This window comes from Callionymus lyra, chromosome 3 (assembly GCF_982586985.1).
Source record: "Callionymus lyra chromosome 3, fCalLyr1.hap1.1, whole genome shotgun sequence".
In the NCBI taxonomy this organism is placed as follows: Eukaryota; Metazoa; Chordata; class Actinopteri; order Syngnathiformes; family Callionymidae; genus Callionymus; species Callionymus lyra.
The window spans coordinates 34590537-34608694 of record NC_141820.1 but is presented as its reverse complement, the minus strand read 5'-3'; the positions used below and the strand labels follow the sequence as shown (position 1 = coordinate 34608694).

General features: G+C 42.0%; 2 protein-coding genes across 3 annotated transcripts in view; one reads left to right on the top strand and one right to left on the bottom strand.

Moving 5' to 3' along the window:
- Window positions 1-7075, top strand: part of rapgef5a (Rap guanine nucleotide exchange factor (GEF) 5a) — a 41931-nt gene extending 34856 nt beyond the window's left edge. The window contains exons 14-26 of the mRNA XM_087787672.1: window positions 2076-2167; window positions 2246-2276; window positions 2636-2714; window positions 3100-3249; window positions 3326-3423; window positions 3823-3945; window positions 4061-4239; window positions 4314-4404; window positions 4473-4523; window positions 4586-4673; window positions 4759-4823; window positions 4992-5046; window positions 5272-7075. Coding sequence (XP_087643798.1) covers window positions 2076-2167; window positions 2246-2276; window positions 2636-2714; window positions 3100-3249; window positions 3326-3423; window positions 3823-3945; window positions 4061-4239; window positions 4314-4404; window positions 4473-4523; window positions 4586-4673; window positions 4759-4823; window positions 4992-5046; window positions 5272-5390 — 1221 coding nt within the window. The 3' untranslated portion in view covers window positions 5391-7075. The remainder of the gene's footprint in view (window positions 1-2075; window positions 2168-2245; window positions 2277-2635; window positions 2715-3099; window positions 3250-3325; window positions 3424-3822; window positions 3946-4060; window positions 4240-4313; window positions 4405-4472; window positions 4524-4585; window positions 4674-4758; window positions 4824-4991; window positions 5047-5271) is intronic.
- A 792-nt stretch (window positions 7076-7867) lies between these two features.
- Window positions 7868-15241, bottom strand: sp4 (sp4 transcription factor). 2 transcript variants are annotated; one of them, XM_087787674.1, is made up of 7 exons: window positions 14548-15241; window positions 14282-14352; window positions 13064-13417; window positions 11795-12986; window positions 11341-11530; window positions 10260-10453; window positions 7868-10040 (listed from the first exon to the last, which is right to left on the bottom strand). In XM_087787674.1, exons 1-7 carry the CDS (start codon window positions 14552-14554, stop codon window positions 9772-9774), a joined length of 2277 nt encoding a protein of 758 aa, XP_087643800.1. In that variant the 5' UTR covers window positions 14555-15241; the 3' UTR covers window positions 7868-9771. The 2 variants fall into 2 exon arrangements, with proteins under 2 accessions (XP_087643800.1, XP_087643799.1); XM_087787673.1 differs by having other exon boundaries at window positions 10260-10459; window positions 14548-15240.
- Between the last annotated feature and the right edge of the window lie 2917 nt (window positions 15242-18158).

Genomic DNA, 18158 nt, shown 5'->3' with positions numbered 1-18158 from the left:
CTCTCTTCAATCCATTATCTACTTCACGCCCCCCCATGTGTGTTTGTGGCCAACATCTCCTCTGTCGTTTATCTTCATTTGTCTTCTTCTATCTTGATCTATCACCAGCTTTTCTACTCTGCTGCTTGTGTGTGTGTCTGTGTGTATACGTGTGATCATGTGTTTGTGTAAATGTGTGTGTTTGTGTTGATATCAGTGCATGTTAGTGAGGATGTTCAGTTGTGTATATTTGTGTTCATGTAAATGTGAGTGCTCATGTATGTCTTTGTGTGCCTGCCTGTGTGGAAATGTGTAACCATTTATTTGTGTAAATGTATGTGGTCCTTAGTTGTGTAGATTTCTGTGCGTGTTAGTGAGGATGTCATATAGATTTACATTTGGTTTTGTGAGGATGTTCATGTGTGTGTATGCGTGCTTGTGTAGAATTTGTTGCATGTTAGTGAACATGTTTGTATGTGTGTATGTGTGTTCATACGTTTGTGCAAATGTGTCTGTTAATGTAGATATCTTGTTGTTTGTGTCAATGAAGATGTTCTTATTTTTTATAAGAAACCTGATTGTTGAATTGTTGTATTGGTTTTATTTTTTAATCATATTTGCGTCAATAAAATAGCATTTAATATTTACAGGCTTTTATCGATCCACTTGTAGACGAGACACACACACCCTGACTGTACTGACAACTAGGGTTGCCAACCGTCCCTTGAAAAACAGCATTATCCCGTGTCTAGAGATATTAGTATGCGTCCTAATTGAGGGGACGCACTTTTTCCCGTATTACCAGGAGAGTCAAATAGTCTGTAAAATGTCGATGGATTATTGAATTACAGTGCCCTTCATATGAAAAGTTACAGTAATGTTCCTTGGACCTCTCCTGCTCTGTGACAAATGAGCTGACAGCGCATTCATACACTATACTATAGAGTATGACTATACAATATCCTCTCATCTCAATGGTCGAGGTACTGTTTCTTGCCAAAGTTGATAGCGGCACAACAAAGCAGCATAGACGTCAGACACACACCTTCAACCAACAATGCGGCTGGCATCAGTAATACTCCAACTGTATACACAAACTTGCAAACGTATTCACAAACTCTCATGGTTACACACAAACCTCCACATTCTTGCTAACACACAAATATGGAAACATTTAGGCAACAACTTACCTAAAATACCAACACACTAACACACCGATGTTCTCACTAAAGCTAACATTGAACTAGCATCCTCTTGCTAGCGGACAAACTCGCATAACAATAAACAGATACTTGACCAAAACAAGATTAAATGTTGCCTCAACATAATATTCACTCATTCCTAAATCATTTACACAGACAAACACATACCTGTGGATATAAGTAACACATACCAACATTCTTACGGCTGTCACACCTGCACACATACCTTTTAATACACTCTGACTTATGTGACAACCAGACACGTGAATACACACTGGGCAAAGGAACACAAGTGTACACAAAAACTGAGTCTAATCCAAAATACACAAAATAAACAGCCAACACAAAAAAATCACACCCCCATGAATCATATACACACATTATAGACACACAGCTGCACACACACACTCTCAAACGTACACTTCGTTCTGGTCAATTTTCAGACGATAAACAATTCCTCTGTGATGCTTTTCACACGAAGCTGATCCGGATTAGAAAACCTTTCAAAAAACCTCCGAAAAACAAGTCACACTCAGACGACGCACACGTTACTACACACTCGCCGAGCACCTGTCCCCCCATAACCTGACTCCACCAGCTCGCTCTGGTTGCCATGGAGACCAAAGAGCAAGGGTTGGCATGGGTATAATCTCATTTGGAGTGCGTAACCCAGGTGATGGTTGCCTAGCAACAGAGCAAAGAGCTGGGTTATGGAGCAGAGGGGTACGATGGTTGACAACAACATGTTTGCGGGTGTTCATGTGTTCAAGTGTCAGCCTTTACTCCACATTTGAAGTCAAATGTCCACGTGTCATCATCTACTGACTGCATCTGCTTCTGAACTTCACACATGCTACAGCGAACATCATCTCTTTGACTCCATCTCTCCGCCAGACTTTGTACCGGTGCGTGCTGGAGGACCTGTATGAGTTCCCCACGCTAGAGAAGGACCTGAAGGAGTTCCAGAAACTTCTGCGCCGCAGACAGTAAGTGCCGCAGTGAAGTCTATCTAGCGAGGCTGCTTTTGCAAACATCACTGATCGATGTGTGTTTGTGTGTCACAGCACCGTGGATGACTGCCCCCCCAACCAGAAGGTACTGACTCATTAAATATTAAAGACCATCAAATCAGACAAAAAGTAGTATACCTACAAGCAATTGTGACAAAAAAATGTTTTATTTGTGTCTTCAAAATATACTCCATATTTTTCTCTGCTTCATTTGGCTCCACATCTCTTTATCTAATAGATAATGATGTTTACTTTAAATTCTATTTTTGAGAGGTTTAAGTCATCAGAAATCAATCAATGATCAATCAATCATTCTGATCACAAGTGATCTATCAAGTCAATCCCAATCTGCAAACATTTTAGACCTTGAGACATAAAAGTACATTATTCTCTTTGTACAATTCTTCGTCTTCCTGAAATTGTTTTTTGTTTTCCCTCCGTCAGAGTAAACAATTGCACCAGCAGCTGAGCTTCAAGGAGAATAGTTTGCAGCAGAGAAGTTCAACATCTGAGACCAGGGAGGGTGAGTTCAAGTGCACACACAGAGAGCCGTGCAAAAAAACACAAGTATGCATGCGTAAACACACACACATTTGTCAACACACTATAAGTTAACACATACAGACACAAACACAGAAACACGCTTGAACACATAAGAAAACTCGAAGGAACACTCACACATGCATACAGAAACACTCATGTAGGCACATGCGTACACAAAAACATGAAAATATCACACATAAGTACACACAGCACTCATGGATAAAAACGCACATGCATATATACAGAAACGGGTAAACATAAAAAGAGAAACGTACAGCACACACGTGCATAAAGATTGATAAACACAAATAAAAAATACACACAACTTTTGAATGCTCTGACTTTTTCTCTGCTTCCTCCCTCAGTAATCTGCTGTGTGTACGTGAGCACTGACTCCTACCTCAGTGTCCACATCCACCCCCTGCTGGAGGCTCACGAGCTGATCAGAATCGTGGCTCAGAAGATGGACAGAGCAGAAGAAGAGATCGCGCTGGCCGTCGTCCTGCTCAACGGAGGTGAGCGTCAGGGAAAAACGGCGCCAGAGTTTCTCAGCTGGTCGAACGTAATTGATGGACGACGTCTTCTCCTCAGAGCGGAGGATGCTGCAGCCCAGCGACTGCGTTTACTCCGAGTCGCTGACGCCACAGGGGAAGCTGCTCGCGTGCCGCCGGGACCACACGGAGCTGCTGGTACGACCTTTTCTTCATCCTGCATCCATCACTGCGTAATTAGAGGCTTCCTGGTCCCTAAAGTAAAGCCCGGGCATCGTTCAGATCTGTCACTCATGGTCCTCTGAGACCTGAGCGTCACCACTTGTGTCTCATTACTGAGAGTGGGGACGGATCTTCCTTAATTCCTCCTCAGCTTAACGTGTGTGTGTGTGTGTGTGTGTGTGTGTGCGTGTGTGAGAGACCTTCATCCACAAGATTAAGCAGAAAATAATTATATTTTCTCTTTAATCTATAATATGAATTAGTTTGTAATGTCAACATGAACAGACAAATTGTGCTTAAAGTCACATGCACATAATTAGAGAAGGATAGCGTCAAACCTTCAACTCTGACCTCGCCTCTTCCGTCTGTGTGCAGCCTCCTCTCACGGACAGTTCAGAGCTGAGCAGGAGATCTGTACGACTCTTGGGGATGAACACCTGGGATGTGGCCGCCGCCCTCACTCACCTGGACTGGAGCCTCTTCAAGTCCATCCATGAGGTATGAACTAGTGTGTTCACACGTGTTGTCTTCAAATAAATCATCAAGAAATACATTGACTTGCTTTTTTGTGATGGTTTGTGTCAGTGACGAGATTTTTATCTTTGTCACGCAGCAAGAGCTGGTGTACTACACTCTCAGTCGCGTTTCCGGTTCCGGACAGGCGGGGGCGCTGTCGCTTTTGCTTCAGCGGTGCAACGAGGTCCAGCAGTGGGTCATGTCTGAGGTCCTGATGTGTGTGTCGCTCAACAAGAGAGTCCAGCTGCTCAAGAAGTTCATCAAGATCGCAGCCCAGTATGAGCAACTCCACCATCAAAATGAATCTCAGAAAGAACGAAACTTTAAAACGTTTCTCTTTTTTTTTCCAGTTGCAAAGCTCAACGGAACTTGAACTCTGCGTTCGCCATCATCATGGGTTTGAACACGGCTGCTGTGAGTCGCCTCAACCAAACATGGGAGGTCGGTGTCGCTCATTTACCCGCCGCATCTCCGGGTTTTGTGTCTGATCGTGTATGAACTTGTTCCAGAAATGTCCGGGGAAGTTCAAGAAGCTGTTCTCAGAGTTGGAGCTCATCACGGTGAGTTCCGTTACAGCATCCGTGTCTCTGGTGATACTGACTCCTTCACGGGTGTTTTCCAGGATCCATCCCTAAACCACAAGGCCTACAGAGAATCCTTCAAGAGAATGAAGCCACCCAAAATCCCCTTCATGCCTCTCCTATTGAAAGGTATTGTCTCACACACACGTTCTCACACACATTTATTGTTGCCGTTGTAAATAAAACTTTCCACCCCTCCTTCTATTTTTTAAAGATATCACCTTCATCCACGAGGGAAACAAGACCTTCCATGACAACTTGGTGAACTTTGAAAAGCTGGTTAGTGCTTTGATCATTCTGCCATTGTCTAGTAAAGAAAACCAGATATTATCCATTCACGTCATCAAAAGAGTGTGGAATAGAGTGACAGTTTAAGTCTGGATTAAATTGCGAAATCAAGCTCATGAATGTGATGAAGACCCTGATTGTGTTTTCTCACTCTGACAGCACATGATTGCAGACACGGTCAGGATGATCCGACACTGCCAAAGTGACTTGCCAGGTGAGTTTTGTGGCAAATCATTTTCAACAGCTGACACCAAGTTAACTTTTTTTCTTAATATATAAAAATAAAACATTTTCTTTTTAAGATTGAATGAGATTAAATATTCCTTTTTATATCACTGACAGACAAAATAGAAAAATCATATTTAAAAAGTAAGCATTAGTTGATACCAGATGGTTCTGGTTCTGTTTGTACTTAAACATGTTTTGTTTTCGTTTCCAGGTAACGAGGTCATCGGTGCCGATAGCGCCGAAATCCGAGCGAGCGTTCACTGCCTGCACATTATCGACAATCAGCAGACGCTTTTCGAGCTGTCACACAAACTGGAGCCTCGCATCTAAACACGGTCTTCGGCACACGTTTCTAAGACACTGGACATGTCGTTGTGTGTTCGTATGACACCTCGTGGTTCTTTACGGAGCTAAAAAGTCACCGTCAACAATGACACACAAACACAAAAACCCACCAGCAGTGGTGTCAAGAGGACTTTACGGTGCCATGTGTTTGCTGCTCACCAGACTTTTGAAGATGTGTAGACTGAAGGCCAAACTGAGACTGACAGAGAGCAGACTGTAACTACTTTGTAAAGTACCCATGGACTGAATATGCACTTGCTTTTGTTCCTGTGATTTTTATTTTGTTATTTATGAATGTTTGGGTCACTCACGGTGACTCGATGGCCTCGTCATCGTTTCATTTCAATTTCCATAGAGTAGAAACTTGATGGCGTCCTTGGCTGAATATAACAAAACTGTCTGGTGACGCATGTTCAAACGGAACATTTGACACACTTGTTCACGGACAAACCTCAGCTGCTCACCTATATGGTCCTCTCTGCTTCGTTGTTTTTTGCCAAAAGACATCTTAATTGCACTGTAAACTCTTCTCTGATGTCTGTGCATTTGTCAAGTGTTTGATTTCAAGGCGCAGGTCTGAATCTGTAGTCGATGGTTGCTCTAGTAACAGGAGCTCATGTTTGTTTTCTCCTCCAGTGACTACATATTGACTGAATCTGACTGAACATTTTTTGTTTTTTTTGTAAAAAGTTAGAATGATGACGCCATGATTATGAAAGACAGGTTGAGGTAGTTTAGTAAATGAAACAACTTGTTGTCTTCTCTTCAGTTCCACATGTAATCCTGGGAAAAAGAACGTCCCTCCATCCAGCAGCGTCCACTGGTGATTTAAATAGAATGTAGCAGAACAGATTAAGACTGATTATTTTTCATTCCTTGACTAATTCAACAAACTTGCCAAAGGCTCGTCCAGTGCCAGATTTGAACCTCTACAACACCAAAGTGGAAGCTCTGTCCGACTCCATCCGTTTGTCTGTACTTTTTAATGCTGAATGTCCATCAGTTTAGTGCTGCTTGTTCACAGTGAGCCACATTTAGTCATGTGTGAGTCCTGTGTTTTGCCATTAAATCTGACTTTTCTTTTTAAACGTGTATTCACCGACTGCTAGAAAAAGAAAACAGCCATGTTCTGTTAATATTTGCTGTTGTGGACATTGTTTTAAATATATTTACCTGTACATGATGCCGCACAAACACGCTCTAATAACAGATCGGTTGTTATTGTATTGCTATATCTAGTTTGTTTGTTTCTTGGGTGGCAAAATATGCCAGTTTACGTGTGGTGTAATGAGATGGAGTGTCTTCACCACCAGATGGCAGCACACGCACGATATGTGCTGCGTGCGACTCCCTCACCGAGGAAGAAAAGCACAACCAGCGCTTCATTTAAACTCCCAACATGCACCACCATGACTGTAGTTTTGTTTAGAGCAACAAAAAAAAAGATGTTTGCATGATTTAACATTTCGAGAGGACACGCTGAAGGTTCGTACTCATGTACTATTGTTGAAGTGTAAATACGGCCATGTTTACTATGTTCTAAATTATCAGAAGAGAAAAGCAATACACCTCCTTTCGTGTTTCCTCCCAAGTATTTTCTAAAGAGGTGTTTTACCATGTTAAACTTTTACTGAAAAGAATAAAATTTAGCTTTTATGTGACATCTCGAACTCGGCTGTGGTTTTTCCGCCGGAAATTGTGGACGTTCTTAAGAAGCGGAAGCTGAGGTCGCACGAAGAAATCCGAGCATATCCGAAGAAAGCCGAAAACGCAAGACAGAAGCCTGATGAGTGAGAAACTTGCAGTCAAACATTCACGTTTACATGAATACAAACATGAAAACCACGCAATATAGATATATATAAAAATAAATGAAATGCAGAAAGAATGCGTGTTTAAATATTGAATTAATGCAGTGATGACATTGATATTGTTTCTGTGACGTCAGAAAGTAATGTAGTTGCTTCCGGACTCGCAATAAGTAAGTCATTTTTATTTATATAGCGCTTTTCCAGACCAGGGTCACAAAGCGCTTAAACCACCAAAACAATATTCACTAAAGTATATACTTTAAAGGTCAAGATAAAACTGATAATACAACAGGAGTTCCAGAAAATCAAGGAAAAGCCTGAACAAATAGAAACGCCTTAAGATGTTGCTTAAAGGAGTCAGTAGATCCATCAAGCCAAAGCTTAGGAGCAACAGCCTGAAAAGAGTTCTCTCCTTTGGTCCTGAACTGTGTGCGAGGAACCATCAGTAGATTCTGATCCACAGACCTCAGAGCCCGAGCTGGGGTGTAAGGCTGAATCAGATCAGTGATGTAAGGAGGAGCCTGACCATGAATATATCTGAAAGTAAGAACCAGAATTTTAAAGTTGATCCTGAAAGAAACTGGAAGCCAGTGAAGAGTTACAAACTGTGGATCGAACTACTACATGTAAATATTCAAACACAAACTCAGATTTTTACTTTTCAATCACTTTATTGTCAAGTGTTATGCAAGTGAAGCATTTCTTCCAGCCTCTTTCACTGTTTTCTCCACTTAACACGTTTGTACAAACAAGTTTTTTTTGTTTTTTTAGAAATATCAATAAACTGCAGCCTTTGAGGCCAATGTGGCAAAAGCCGTTATCAAACGTCATGATGACAAACAAACAGCTTTAAAAAAGTTTTACAAATGAGATTCCACTACAAATCATTTGAAAAAGAAAAAAAAAATCACACAATATCACCCAGAACATTTAAACTTGTTTGGTATTAGTCTTTTTAACATTTTTTTCTTCTTTGTTATTTATTTTTAAACATGGCGCCAAGAGAAGAAGTAAAAAAAAAAACGAGCACTAAGAATAAAAAGAAGCAGCACTACGGCAAAAACTTAAACATGCTGTACACAAACACACACAGATACCATCAAATATTACAAAGCAAAGGACAATAAATTAGCTTGTGCCGTCCTGTGTCGAAAAACACTGGGACTTCAAAATAAACTCTTCAAAATAAATGTTTTTCTTTTATTTAAAACAGAATGACCATACTGAGCTAACACGGATCAACAACCATCGAGAAAGAAAAAACATCCAGTTAACACTTCTCCTCCATCTCTTCCCCAAACTCTCCAAGCGGCGCCGCCTGTACTTCAGCTTGTGTTAAGGCAATTGTGGCACATATTCGGCGCGGCAGGGCTGAGTTTGGAGAAGCTGAAAACCAAAAGCATCAGTGCCATCTTGGAAAAAAAAACAACACATATATTTGCAAATCTAAATCTTCATGTTCTGCTCAGACTGCGGCACCGCTGACACATCTCTCCTGGCCTCGACGAAAACTTAAATTTCACAATGTAAACAAGATTCCACCCAGATTGTCATTGTTGTATTGCTTTCAACACACACACAGTTGTAGAAAGCTAGATTGTTTCTTCATATACAAACAGTATTTTTTTAAACGGCCCCTGTGCCTCAGTAGGAATGCATTTTTCATAAATCTTTTCATATGTGCTTTTTTTATTCCTTTTCTTTAAAAAAAAGAAAGAATCCTCACCTGAATCTGGTCGCAGGACTGAACCTGAATAAAACTCAAATTAGATACATCTTACTTAAATTGCATGGGAACATACACACACACAGACACACAACAAACATGGTTCCCAACTAAGCATTCACACACGCATACACACCTATCACCATATCTACATCCACACTACTATGTCATCTCACAGGTCCTAATTCAATTTGTCCAGGTGTTTGAAATGGATCAGAATTTCGAGTAGAATTCAGGGTACAGCCCTGAAAATATGAGGATCTGAAGTCACTAATTACAACCTGGTCAGAGCAATTAATGCCCATTTTAGCAGCATTCCTGAGTGAATAAAAAAAACTGCTCTTTAATCCACAATAAGGTCAGTTGGAGAAAATAATGTTTTATGCTCAGCTTATTTTTTTAAATCGTCAAAGAATTTATGAGCCAGTCGTTAGACTTAATAGCTTATTTGAGCTATGCTTGCAAAACTAGTCAAATGTAAATTAGGTTCTCATAAATACATTTAAGAAACTTAATATGATCAAGACATTTTTGAAAAGGGAGACCAAAGTAGTGTGGATGTAGCTGCCCTGCAACAGCCCTGTACCTTGATTAACCCTCAGTCCCGTCTGACAGGCGTGAAACACGAACACAAATTTGTGCATAGAGATTGTTGAGATTAGCTTAACTCTCCATGTCAAACTATTACCACATCTACTACTCAAACTTCTTGTTCCCCAGAATTCTGTGGAACTTGTAAATGCTAAAATAAAAATGATTAAGAAACATAAAGACCCTTCTACAGTCCGCAGATTGAAACAACTGGACGCATTTGAAATGAAAGTCGGTTCTACTCAAACTCTTCGTCTTCTTCTCCCTCCTCCAGGTGAGTAGACGTGGTGGGGGTAGCGGGGTCAGAGTCACGGGAGAGAGTGGACACCGCCACGATCTGAGGAATGGCGCCCAGGTCCTCCGGGACGTCCTCCTCCATGTCCTCCGTGGTTATGATTGCGACGGCGGCGCCACTCTTCTTGTTCTGGTGAGTTTTGATGTGCTTGGAGAGGTGGTCACTGCGCATGAAGCGCTTAGAGCACTCTGGACACTCGAAGCGCTTCTCTCCTGGGGGAGGAGATGGACAGAGAAAATCAGCCGAGACCTCGGTCATGTCTAACCAGAGTGATTTATATAGCAAATTAAAAAAACAAGGCTAATCTATTCTGAATTAAAATGGATTTAGTGGTGAAATTACTTGATGCAAAAATTCTGAAAACAAACATTAGTATAACATCCACCCGTTAACTTTGCAAAAGATAAACAGCTTCCAGGCTACTCTCCCACCTGTGTGTGTTCTCCGGTGTCGCTGCAGCTCGTCGCTTCTCGTGAACCTTTTACCACAGAAGATCCAGTTGCAGACAAACGGCCTCTCCCCGGTGTGCCAGCGCAGGTGGGCTCTGAGGTGGGAGGTCTTGCCGTACACCTTCCCGCAGCCCTCCATGTGACAAATGTGCTGCTTCTTCTTCGTGGGATCTCCACTGTTCCTACGACACATGCTCTGGTCAGGCCACTTTATTCGCACAAAGTCACACGACAAGCCTCACCATCATCTATGACTCTTGTTCAATACGTCAGATACTTCATGGCATTGAGAAAAGGATGAAATGATCAGACAAATGGTGGCCAAATTGTTCAGTAGAAAGGAACAATCATGTTAGAAGCTTTGACTTAATTGTAACACATAAATATCAAGATGACTTATTTTAAAGACTCTATAATGTGACTATGATAGAATACATCCCGTGTTTATGACACGTTTTGCCCCCTTGTTGAATAACCATGGTGCTGCTAATATCATACTCACCTAAAAAAACAAGTTTAACTGCAAATGTTTGTCATATTATTGAAAAATGAGATGCAATGAACTGAATGAAGATATTTAAAGTTTTTTCCTTATAATTTTATAATTCAAACTTAAAAAGCTCTTTCTAAATATTCTAAACTTGCATATATTTTTAAATATCGTTTTTATGTTTTCTTTTTAATACTTTCTTTAGAGAGAAATAAGGTTAAAAGAAGAAGACAAACTTGAAAAGGGTCAGTATTTCAGATATCTTTGTTAATCATCTCTTTTCTCTCCCTTCTAAAGTGCTGGCTTGTCGGGTTGCATGTCTAACACAAGCTGCACAGTGATTGTTCCATCTGTCGAACCACTTGTGTCATCGCCTTTGATGATATCATGACTCTGTTTTTCTCTTTATACGTTGAGGTTTCAGATTTAATACTCAAACAAACAAGCTTAGCCTACAAGCAGTTCACTGTCAACCAGCGTTTCCAAGACAAGCATGAGAAACCTATTCGCTTCTGAGCTCCTCAAACGAGAGTTGAAGAAAATATGTTTTCTATGACTTTGTTTTGCTCATACCTGCCCTCGCCGTCCCTGCAGTTTGGACAGGAGCAGGCGACCCGCCGAAGCCTCTTGCTGGTTGGACCCTCCTGGTCAGAAGAGCTCTGAACAGAACCCAGCTGGTCTGGACTCATGGATGAGCCCGGTGCCACGGCGACGGTCACAGGAGACGATTGAACTTTGATTCCATCCTGAGCCGTCGTCTGACCTGCAGATGAGGAAAATAGGTTCAATTTATACTTTGTATTGACCTCAGATTATTAGAATGCTAGTAATTATTCACAATTTCAACATTTATATGTTCAAACTAATTTGTTAAAATGTGCACCTTTAATTCAGAACCTGAAAAAATCCTGATCTTTCTTAGCAGCTGTTCAACAGGTCATTATCAAAGAATGTACAGTTTTTAATAGAAATATAAAATAATTTAAATAACTAAACTGAAGGTCAGTATTAAAGCGAGTCTTCCTACCCTGGAGACCTGTGATGGTGAGTGGCACACCTTGGACTTGGACCCCAGCACCACCCAGCCCTGCGATGCTGACGGTCTGAACCCCGGATCCAGGGTTGAGCTGAGCTGTACTCAACGTCAACGGAGTTCCACCTAAAGACACCAACCCTCCTCCACCAACCGTGGCCCCGCCTGCCATAGGGGCCAGAGTCAGCTGCTGTGGAACTGCTGCTCCCAGCCCACCCTGCAGTGAGACCCCGCCAGGCAGCTGCAGGGTCTGCCAGGTGATTTGGCCATTAGCAGACAAGGTTGGAGTGCGAATGAGGACCTGTGCTGGATTTTGGAAGGCCTGGATGGGCTGCAGAGTTTGTCCTGAGGCAAGCTGGAGCGTCTGAATGTGCTGGGGTTGCTGATGGGTGTGGGTTTGATTCTGGGTCTGCGGTTGAACCTGGATCTGCTGCAATAGCTGATGTCCGACCTGTCCCACAATCACCTGCTGAATGGTTGCTCCTGGTTCTGTCTGGGTCTGGACCCCGTTGGCCTGGTTCTGGCTCTGAGAGTCTGCCTCACCACTCTGTGCTTGACCGTCGCTCACACCCTCGGGTCCTGCTGAAACCATTTGAGTTCCATCTGACACACCGTCACCTTCGACGACTCCTGTCGAGTTTGTTGCTTGCGCAGGAACAGCTCCGGACAATGCTGTTGTCATAAACTGGTTGCCATTGGCAACGGAAAATGTTCCATCAGCGGATTGAATGAGTTGAACAGCCCCACCTCCTCCCATGTTATTGATCACCGGGACAGCGAGGGTCATTCCACCCAGGTTAATTGGTACCGTTGTCATGACTGGAGTCTGGGAACCTTGCAAAGTCTGTAGCTGAAGGGGAAAAGACTGAGCAGGGCGAATTTGCAGCGGGACCGTCTGATTGGCTGTACTGGTCAAGATGGTCTGCTGGTTGGCGGGCTGGAGAATGGTCTGAGTTTGGCCTTGGCTGGAGCTCTGGATCAGCTGGACCTGCTCCGGAAGAGCTCCCATGGACGTGGTTTGTGCTGGGCTGATATGGATCTGCTGTCCATCAGCAGTCTGCAGATGAGGGATGAGTTGGTACTGAACACCGGCGCCAGTGTTGGGCAGATTCTGCACTTGAATGATCTGGAACTGCTGCTGCTGATGATTGGCTGCTACACTGTTGTTCCCGCTTACAGTCTTCACCTGCACAGAAAAGTACGAATCAGTGTCAATGTAATTTGAGATAAAAAGCCAAGAGAGTAAAAAAAAAATTCTCACACCTCCATCACCTTGCGTCCAACTGATAAGCTGTCGTTTGTCATTGTGGTTGCCACGGACACGGCCACAGGCTGGGTGGAGTTCTCCTTGGTCATGGCAGGAGCTGCTGTGATAATCTGCCAGCCGTTCCCGGTGAGCTGAGCTGGCACCAGCTCCAGCTGCTGAGGCACCAGAGTCTGGGCCCCAGCTGCGTCCAGTACTATCTGGCCCTGCAGCTGACCGGCCTGCAGCTGGATTTGTCCAGTCTGGAGCTGGATCTGCTGGGCTCCCGCCTGGGCCCCCTCCACAGCTCCTTGACCCCCGATTTTACTGCACGTGGCTGCGAGCAGAGCCAGCGGAGAAGGCTGGGATGAATCCTGCTCAAGAGAAGACAGTGTAAGAGGGACGAAACAGACAGAAGGAGAGAGAGAGAAAGAGAGAGAGAGAGGAATAGTTAGGAGTGAAGGCTGAAGGAGGAGTGGGCGAGTCAGATGCAGACAGGACTCTTAAGCATACACAAACAAACAAAAAAGTACAACAGTAATGTAAGAACGCCAAAGGGAAGGGATGTACGTTATATGTACACATGTACACATGCGGATGTGAGAGGAGGAAGAAGAACAGAGCAATGGGTGGGGAGAAGGATGGAGCAGAACAAATACAAAGCTGAGACACAAAGCAAGAGCTGTCAGTGGAAGTAGGCGGTATTAGAGAAAGCGAGTGGGTGGGCGTGTGAGAACCACATTTCTCATTTCTCAGAACAGAAAATGCTGCTTCTCCTCTCTGTCAAAAGAACTAGGGCAATATTCAACGCCAGATATCACTCATCTCTACACTTTTGCAATAACGGCACATTAAAAAAACACTGCTGCAATACTTGTCGATCAGATTCCTCATGGAAAGATGCATTTAGTTAAAAGATGCATCAAAGCATGAATTAAAGAGTGATGTTGTAGCACATACCAAAGCTGCAGGTCTTACAGGAGAATGAACGAGCAAACCCGAATACAACAAGTCCAATTGAGTCAGGCGGATTTAGGAGTACAGTGGCTGAAGTTTTTGACAACCATGTAAACCTATTCATGAGGCCCTGGGCTGGCTCTCAGCAGGGCTGCACAGAAACAGGAAGTGGAATTCACTAGAGAAACGCCCCCTGAAGGGTCTGAGAACAGGGGGGGGGGCTCGAGAGTTGTTGGCTGTCACACAAAGTATATAAATGAGAGTTCAACTTCTCCACATACCTGCAATCCAGAACTTTTCCCTTTTTTAGACGCTTTCCCTCCTTCAGTAGCAGATGATTCTTTCTTCGAGTCTGCAGGGCAGGAGAACACAAACGTGGATTTCAAATGTTTGCAATTTAATAGCACGTGTGAATAAAAGATGAGCAGACGCACAACAAAACACGGTCATTAAAAGCGTATGTTCGTTTATCAACGCAGGGAGCCTTCTATCTGTCAGACGGGGCGCACACAGAGGGGTGGAGACGAAGAGGGGGGAGGGTACCTACCACTCATACCGCATTAATATACCAAGAAGAGGGTGTTAGTTCACGGTGGAAGGCCGGCCGGGTACACAGGCGGGGAGGACGGCCTATACGTTTGGCGATGGGCCGTGGCGGATCTGCCCGTTTTACGAAACCACCCACCGGCCAGGAAGGGCGGCGCCAAGCGCTGGCACAATCAAGCGCCCCGAGCGGCAGGAAGATGTCCGGCGGGCCGCTGACAGCCTGGACCTGTCAATGATCTACCGGAGTGACAGTCCATAGACGAGGGAACCAGCGCTTGTCACAGAGGTATCCACGGAGGAGTTGGCAGTGTGTGACCGTGAAGGCCCACCCACTTCCATTTAAGCATCAGGACAACACCCTCTTCTCGGCTCTGCCTGTCGCCGCCGTTTCTCCCGCCGAAACCCGTCCAGAATCCTCGTCGCTGTCCGCTCCGCGCCGACAACACACCGCCGCCGCCGCTGCTCTTTTAACGCCAATTTCCTGTTTTTATTCCAGCGGATATATGGCTATTTTAATGCGAGATACGGAGAATAGCTGTGGCTTTTGTGGGCGGGCGGGCTCCTCCTACTTATTCAGATTGGACGACGGGGTTTGGCGTGCGAGGGTCGAGATGGGAGTTGTATTTTGGCGAGGCCTCGCCTTCTCTAACGGGATTGGACGCGTTGCACTACAAGTCCCATGATGCCACGGAAAGGGGCTGGTGCGCTGAGGGAGGGAGGGAGGGGGGTTGGGCGAAAATGTGTTCTCTGTACAGTGTGCAGGAAGAGTCACATGACTGCAGGACGGTAGATGCGTCGATGTATTGAGTCACAATAAACATTTAAAGATAACTTATACCTCACACACCTCTGAACCACCTTTTTTTTACTTCGATTATAAACATCAATGACTAATTTAAAGGAAATCATTTTCCTTTTATTTTTGTGTGTTCTATGTGTATATGAACAACAGCTACCACTACTATAATCAGAAATGTGTACTATAAGAACATGCCCAGTAGAGTGGTAGCACATAGAAGAGTCTGCTCTTTTGTGCTTTAAGTATACTTCAATTTAAACAAGATATGTACTAGCAGAAATATCTGGTACTGATAGTCTACAAATATAAATTACTTACTACTATATAATTACTTGTATAGAACCGTTAACAATCGATGTACCTAAAGTATACTTTAATACACTAAAATATGTACTTCTAGTATATACACTGGCAATAAAATATTCTGATTCTGATATACCTATTACACTGGTAGTATATAAAACAGTTTACTCTTGAAGTTATAATTTAATAAACCAAAATACATACTTTTAATTTATACCTAGTACATCGGTAGTATATACTTGATATACTTTATGTAAAGTCCAACAAACGAAAATATTTATGAGAAGTATATATCTAGTATTAGGTAGACTTCAATAAACCAAAATACATACTATAACTATATACCTAGTTTATTGATAGTCTAGAGAAAAGTGTACTTTCAGTCTCCTTGAAAGTACACTTTTGTAAACTTAAAATGTTCCAATTTAATCTAAGGAACATCAAATTTGTATAATTTTAGAACACTACAAGTACATATAACTTACGATAGTTACTATACATAAGTACTTCAAGTATACTTCATTTTTCTAAGGGTTACTTTTAACATTATTGCAATTTCCTTTCTCTGTTTAGTAAAACAAGCATTGTAAAGCATTAGTCATGGAAGGTCTTTAAATCAATTTCTATATAATTTATTTTTAATACGTTTTTCTCTAACATTCAGACACACTTCTAATCTTTGTCACACTTTGACAACTTTTCTCTCTGTGTGTCCAGAGATTCAAGAGCCATTGTTGTGATGCAATTATCTGCCTCCAGCTGGTTCAAAGTGTCAGTGCACTATTTATTAACTTATTACCCAACAACATATGATTTAGTTGAAGACATGTTACAGTCATGTTTAAAACATTTCCACATTCAAAATTCTAACTGAAGGATAATGGCTTGATTATTTCTCGATATCTTGATTAACCTGTTTTATTGGTAAAACAAATGTGAAGTTGACAGGAGCATGAACAAATTCAGAAAGTCATTTTCCTTCTGTTTGTCCTACATTTATATGCATGAGGCTGCTTCTCTGTCTCTCAATGTTTTACACATCAGATCAATAAATGATCACAAGTTAACATCACAACAACAAAAATCAAGGCCTTTCTTTCCATCAGATTTTCTGGGTTGTTTATCATTTACCACCTTCTTGTCCATGTTTTATACTCATTTCCCAAAAGATAACTCATCCACATACCCTTCCACTTTGTTTTAATCTGAATGTTATAATGAAATAAGTAGAGAGGACGGCACTTTAATCTTTAGCATCATCAGCAATCGCATGTCTTATCAGTAAAACAGGAGAGATCAAAGGTCGGGACTGAATCAATTCCTGTCAAAATCTCTGCACAAAAGAATTGATTTGATTTTGTTGTCTTTTCTTTTCGACTTTACATTTCTTTTGTTACGTTTTAATAATTTGTAACACTGTGATATATTTTAAATTGTATAATATAATGCCTGTACAATGTCAACATTTTTTGTTAAAAATATTACAGTTTAATATCGGGGAACATTTCATGTTCTCTGTATGTTTGCTATGTACATATTTGATAAAAAATAAGACAATAATGTAGTATGTGTAAACTATTATAAACATTTATAAAATGTAAAATGACACAAGACAGAAACAACTAGCATTCATTTTAGGGACCAATGATCGTCATCTAAAATTCTTTATATAGGAGAATAAAGGCACCTGTGACTTCATACGACACAGTCTTTTAACGTCTTGTTCATCACACCATGACCATGTTTACGCCTAGTACAAAATAAACATTAGCTTAAACAAATTCGCTACATGATTACATATTTAATCTGTGAAAAAGTGGAACGCTGTTATATCCGAGCACATTTTCGAAACCAGTTTTTTAAAAAGCTAACTTAGTAAGTAAGTTATTATACATGCTGACTCGTGTGGGTGTATTGGTTCCACATCTTTGCCTCACAGGCTGTGCAGAAGTGAAAACCTCAGATATTCACGTATAATAATTGTTATTAAAACAATGGTGGGTCTGTGGCATGTTTGCATAGTTCTTACAATTGTTTTTATCGACAATGGATTATTCTATTTATTTTTTTATTGTTCAAAAATGACACAAGCTGGTTATAAATGAAATGAGCTTTCTAAGAGAGATATATTTACGACCAGATATATTTTTTTCTCAACTACTAACATTGTTTTCTCTTTACTGGAGGACTGTATCTTCACAGTTAGCGTGTTAGCATTTTTTCGTTACTTCACATTAAAAGAGAACATAAAGGTTTGGCAACATGTACATGGATTCACGTTGATATTTGGATGTGTACTTTAATATAAAGTGTTTGTAGGACACACTGCACACCTGGGTTGGCACAAATACAAAAACACACTATAATTACTGTGGAAACCAACAGCATTGTTCCCGCCTCCTGAGCTGCTCGGCAGGACGTTGCTAGGCAACGAGTTGAGCTCCGTAGAAGGCGTGTCTGTGTGTGTCTGTGCCATGGGATGAGGATGCGAGTGTGTGACGTTACAGAAA

Excerpts from the sequence above, each read along its gene's own strand:
- sp4 (XM_087787673.1), bottom strand. Across the intron at positions 12,987-13,063 it reads TTGGACGCAAGGTGATGGAG|GTGAAGACTGTAAGCGGGAA; the intron begins GTGTGAGAATTT and ends TTTTCTGTGCAG. Across the intron at positions 10,460-11,340 it reads TGCAGGGACGGCGAGGGCAG|GAACAGTGGAGATCCCACGA; the intron begins GTATGAGCAAAA and ends CATGTGTCGTAG.